Here is a 4945-nt window from a genome sequence, read left to right on the forward strand (position 1 = left end):
AAAAAGATGGCAGTGGTTATTTGGTAATGAACTAAGAGCAAAATCTTGACCAGTTTAGGATAGTTTAAGAGTTCAAAGTATTGACACACAAATACAGTTCAATTGAATGAAATTCCATTTTTACATTTAAGAAAGATAACACTTCAGGTCTCAATTAATGTGTATCATTGGTGATGACAATTTTTGGTTTACTTACCCATTAAAAGTAATGCCCTCAACAGTGGTAAACATTTGAGTTTGGCAATTTCCTTCATGTCAGTGACATTATTACCCCTGATGAAGAGAAAAACATTATATTTTGTTTGATCTTTCCATATACTCTCAACAGTGAAGTTTAGAACAGTTTGTGTCCTCAGTTTAAAAAGGATTCAATTGAAACAATTAATGCTTACATGTAGAAGAAAAACTAGCCCATGCATCAGTGCCAATGCTATATATGAACTTGAAAAATTCTCCAATCTACCTTACTTCCTTCTCTGTCATGTTCTACATAAAAAATCCTAAGTTGTATTTACACCTTTTGGTCACTAGTACTTGTATATATACTGTTGTATTGTGCATACTGCCATAAGAGAAAATATAAAAGTATCCCATACTGTGTCACACATGATCTATTTTCTATGAAAGGACATTTCCTTCTGTATCAATAAAATGGCCTGAAAAGTGAAGAAAATATTTAAGGAAGCTTTGGATTGTTACATGTACCTCAAGTTAAGATACTGAAGGTTTTTCATGTTTTCTGAAAAACCATCCAACTTCTCAATCTGGTTGTCACGCAAATGTAAACTTGCAAGATGTTCCAACCTGTCCAGCCCCTCAAGAGTTCTTATGGTGTTTGCAGCCTAAGAATAATGAAACTTAGTCAATGATGACATCATTGATTTACAACCCCTAAAATAATAATGATATATAAAACAAAAAATAATAATTGAAATAATGATACTAATAATAATAAGTTTAACAATAATAATAACAATAGTAAAATTTATTAAAAATAGAGAAGAAAATTACCATGGGATGGATGAAATCTAAATGCCTGTTAAAGACACCAGGCAGTACTATATTTTGAGTGACTTTGACATGGTTAACTAAAATAACTTGAAGTTAAAAATAGTTAGTTCACTAAGAAAGAAAAGATAAGGGGAAATAATAGGCTTAGAATGAATGAGGATGGCTGGGGATCAAGACTGTTAACACAATTAAATTGCAAATGAGAGATTTAACAAATTTAGAATGTATTTTCAAGATGTAGGATCTAACTTCATGATACATAAACAGTAATGAAAGTACTGCTTCTTTCATTCTAGTAAGCATGACAACACAGCTTTATTAAAGTCATCATTTAACAAAAAATACAAGCAGTATGTAAAATCTTACCAAGTATAACTCCTTTAGGTTAGGAAGACTAGAAAGTCCCACAGTGGTCATGAGTTTATTTCCTCGTAGTTCCATTACCCTTAGTCTGTCCAACTTGACTGGATCAAAGCCTGTTACTTCTACTATCTCATTAACTAGTTCAGATTCAAAAGAATATGACAGTTAATGAGTCCAACTAAATTCCAATTGCCTAAAATTTAAAATGTTCCGATCCTCTCACTTAAAAATGCTATTCTGACTGTAAAATGGTTTATTTCTGGATCATTTGAAGTTCAAAGAAAAGTTTTCATGAAGAAAACTGGATAAAAAGGGAAGCAAAAGTCACCTTAACCCTTTGCACCCAAACATCAGTATGCATAGTCTCCATATACATGACTAAACATTTCCTGAAGTGCTTTCAAGGAGAATTTACTTAACAATCCAGAACTTCCTTAGTTGGTGTACATTTTCTTTCTTGTGACTTAATTTCTAAACTCTGGGGTGATTATATTGGAATAAATTAGTTGTTAGTCATTCTTTGGGGCTGCAGTCAGGATTAAAGTAGAGATATATGTATGTTTACAAGCATGTTTGAATTATCAATTCCCAGGTATAAATTTCATTTTCAAACAATATATGTGAAGCACAAGGCTGTTTAATCAAACGATAATGAAATATAGGATTTTAGAATTGTACGCTGAATAACACAATGTTATGCTGAATGAATTTACTGAACAACGAACAGTAGCAGATTTGCTTGATTTGAGTTGTTGATGAATCAGGAAGGAAGGAAAATGTCACTTACACAAGGCACGCAAACACGTGTATTATTAAGTGAGTAACCTAGCGAATACTTACTAATATGCTTCCCAATTTATTCATTAACAACATTTGTTCTTTCATCATGAAAAACAAATAGATTTGATACTGTTCAGATCACAGATGATGTCAAAATGTGTTCAGAACAACAAAGTGCCACACTAGATGCAGCGACTGTGAAACTGATGTTCTTACCACATTTTGTTGAATAGACAACTGGAATAATGACTTACATCTGCACTCATTAATTTATGGTTAGAATGGGTGTTGTACATTGTTTGTGTACCAAAATTCTCCTAAGATTGTACAAATACTTACATGATAAGTTTAATTGTTCTAACAAGGGATGATTGATACCCTCTGTATCCATAATTTTATTGTTGGCAAAACTTGCAATTTGTAGATATGGTAACTGTCAAAAGATAAACACAATAATTATACAGTTTACACATATCAAATGCTTTTGAGTCATCTAAATGGAAACCCACAAATTGTGACATTTTCCATTTACTATCTTCATTATGTTACAAGGAAGTCATTGAAGTCTCTATTTTTGGTGATTTACTAATAGAAACTGAACAATGTAAATTACATGGCGAAGAAACCAAAGCAAAAGACGTATGTTATTGAACAGAAATGAATGTAAGTAAATATTAACCAATCAGAATCATTGACATAACTGCATACATCATCATAATTCTAACACAGTACCAACCTCATCAAGTTTGGCTGAGTGCAAGGCATTCCTGTCTGCCTTCAGTGTAAGTAGGTGAGTTAATGAGTTAAGTGAAGAAATATCCATCAACTGATTTCCACTGACATCCTGTAAGAGATTCAGCAAAGACATTCCTTTCAATGCAAGCCCTAAGCCTTACAGTTTTCTCCAAAAACTGCTGGTACAAAATTTCAAAGAATGAAAAACTTATGAGAATAACTACTGCTTACCACATATCTCAAATGAATAAAGCAGTTAAGTATACTAATATCTGTCAGCTCCCTGTTGGAAAATAAAAACATTAGGTCCAATGTATCAACTATAATTTTTTAATAATAAACTGTTTAATTGTTTGTCTCACAATGTAGTCACTTGAGATGAAGGTCCCAGTGTTTCAACTGCTTACTGCTAGTTTCACCTTGAAAATTGAGAAAGGCAACAAGATTGCCTTTCTTGACATGCCATTTACGATGGAACCAGACAGATGCCTGAACACCAGTGTCTACAGAAAACCAACTCACACTGATCAGTACTTACCAGTAGCATATGATTCACACTACCCTCAATCAGTAAAGCCTGGTATTGTCACATGTTCATATGACCAGGCAAAGTGTCTCATGACAAAACCATCAATCATCTCAGAGGAAAAGAGAGATTTGTCATCTGTTCTTTTTTGTAAGGGTTATCCTTCCTCCTTTGTACAGAAGGTTACAAAAACAAGAAATTCGCCAATTGCATTAGATTGCCATGATACAAATAGTAACAGGTGGCAGTCAACACCATCACCTAATGAAGACTAGTAGTAAGCAGTCTAATTGTTGTAATCTACATCTCAAGTGACCACATGGTGAGACAAACAATTAGACAGTTTATTATTCCTTACCACCATGATGAGCAATAACCTCTTTTACAATATATATTTTTGCAAATATGAAAGGAAGTACCTTACATAAGATTGTCAAATGTCAAATGCACTATCCTTTTGACAATGCTGAATTTCCCTGAAGTATACAGAACACTTGTAATGTATGAACCTGCTAAGTATAGGACTAAGCTCACCATTGTGTTCACTGTAGCCTGGCAATTAAAGCATCAGCCAGCTGAGAAATGTGGAGGTCAATTGAATTCCTTGCACGGTGTTTTTTCTTTGCCCCACAACTTTGACAAAACAATTAAACTCTTCCCTAATATTTTGGTGTTTGAATTTTGTTGGCCACTGAGAATTATTTTCAATTGGTAAGTCAGAGGAATCAATTAGAAAACCCCATACTTAGCTTTGGTGATGGTTCTCTTTAAATTTATAAATCTGAGCGGACATTTCTTATAAACAACAGAGTTATTTCTCTTAGGGGACCGGTCTAGCCTGCCAGTTTAAATAAACTTGAAAGCAATTATGGTTCAAAACACCTCAACTTTCAGAGGCGAATGAACATATAATTTCTCCTTGCAATGATGATACAATAGTACGGGTTTTTGTCATGTAAAAATAAATTCTCTTTGCTAGTTTAAAAGGAATGTATCGTAACTGGGAGGGAGAATTGTTGATCAGATCTCGTTGATAGGACTATACCTCCAATAGGACTTACTTTTCGTGGACGTCAAGTCTTACATATGCATGTGCCAATCCGTCTCCAGTTTTGCACATCAAAGAAAGGCTGTCGGCTAACATTTCCTCAGTGAGGGGATTCTCTGGAGGTTTCTGAAGTCACAAGAAAAGCCGATCAAGAGCGCGCCAAAATGTAAGAGGGTTTGAAAATACTTTCCAGTTCGACCGGTGTAAATAAGTTGTCTTGACCAACTGACATTTTGGCAAGTTGGAAGTAGAGCAAACAAAGGAAATAGGAGGAAATGTTTTGCGACAGAACTACCTCCTCCTCTTCGGTTCCTTCCTCCTCGTTTTCGTCATCTAATACTGGTTCATCGACTCCCTCCTCGTCTTCGAAATCCGACATTTTGCTCTCTAGCTTTTGACTTTACTATGTTACTTAGCAACGAGAATGATACCTTGGCTTATCTTGAGCAGCCTCAACTTTATGTTTGAGCTCCGTCAAGAGT

General features: G+C 34.4%; 1 protein-coding gene across 1 annotated transcript in view; it reads right to left on the reverse strand.

Moving 5' to 3' along the window:
- LOC113676943 (leucine-rich repeat-containing protein 23) overlaps positions 1-4923 on the reverse strand; it is a 7211-nt gene extending 2288 nt beyond the window's left edge. Inside the window, exons 1-8 of the mRNA XM_027193683.2 lie at positions 4759-4923; positions 4477-4589; positions 3121-3172; positions 2891-2998; positions 2494-2587; positions 1378-1511; positions 706-842; positions 197-273 (exon numbers count right to left, since the gene is read on the reverse strand). Of these exons, the coding sequence (XP_027049484.1) occupies positions 197-273; positions 706-842; positions 1378-1511; positions 2494-2587; positions 2891-2998; positions 3121-3172; positions 4477-4589; positions 4759-4842 (799 nt within the window). The 5' untranslated portion in view covers positions 4843-4923. The remainder of the gene's footprint in view (positions 1-196; positions 274-705; positions 843-1377; positions 1512-2493; positions 2588-2890; positions 2999-3120; positions 3173-4476; positions 4590-4758) is intronic.
- Positions 4924-4945: the final 22 nt, after the last annotated feature.

The sequence above is a fragment of the Pocillopora damicornis genome, chromosome 8 (genome assembly GCF_964200805.1).
Source record: "Pocillopora damicornis chromosome 8, jaPocDami1.2, whole genome shotgun sequence".
In the NCBI taxonomy this organism is placed as follows: domain Eukaryota; kingdom Metazoa; phylum Cnidaria; class Anthozoa; order Scleractinia; family Pocilloporidae; genus Pocillopora; species Pocillopora damicornis.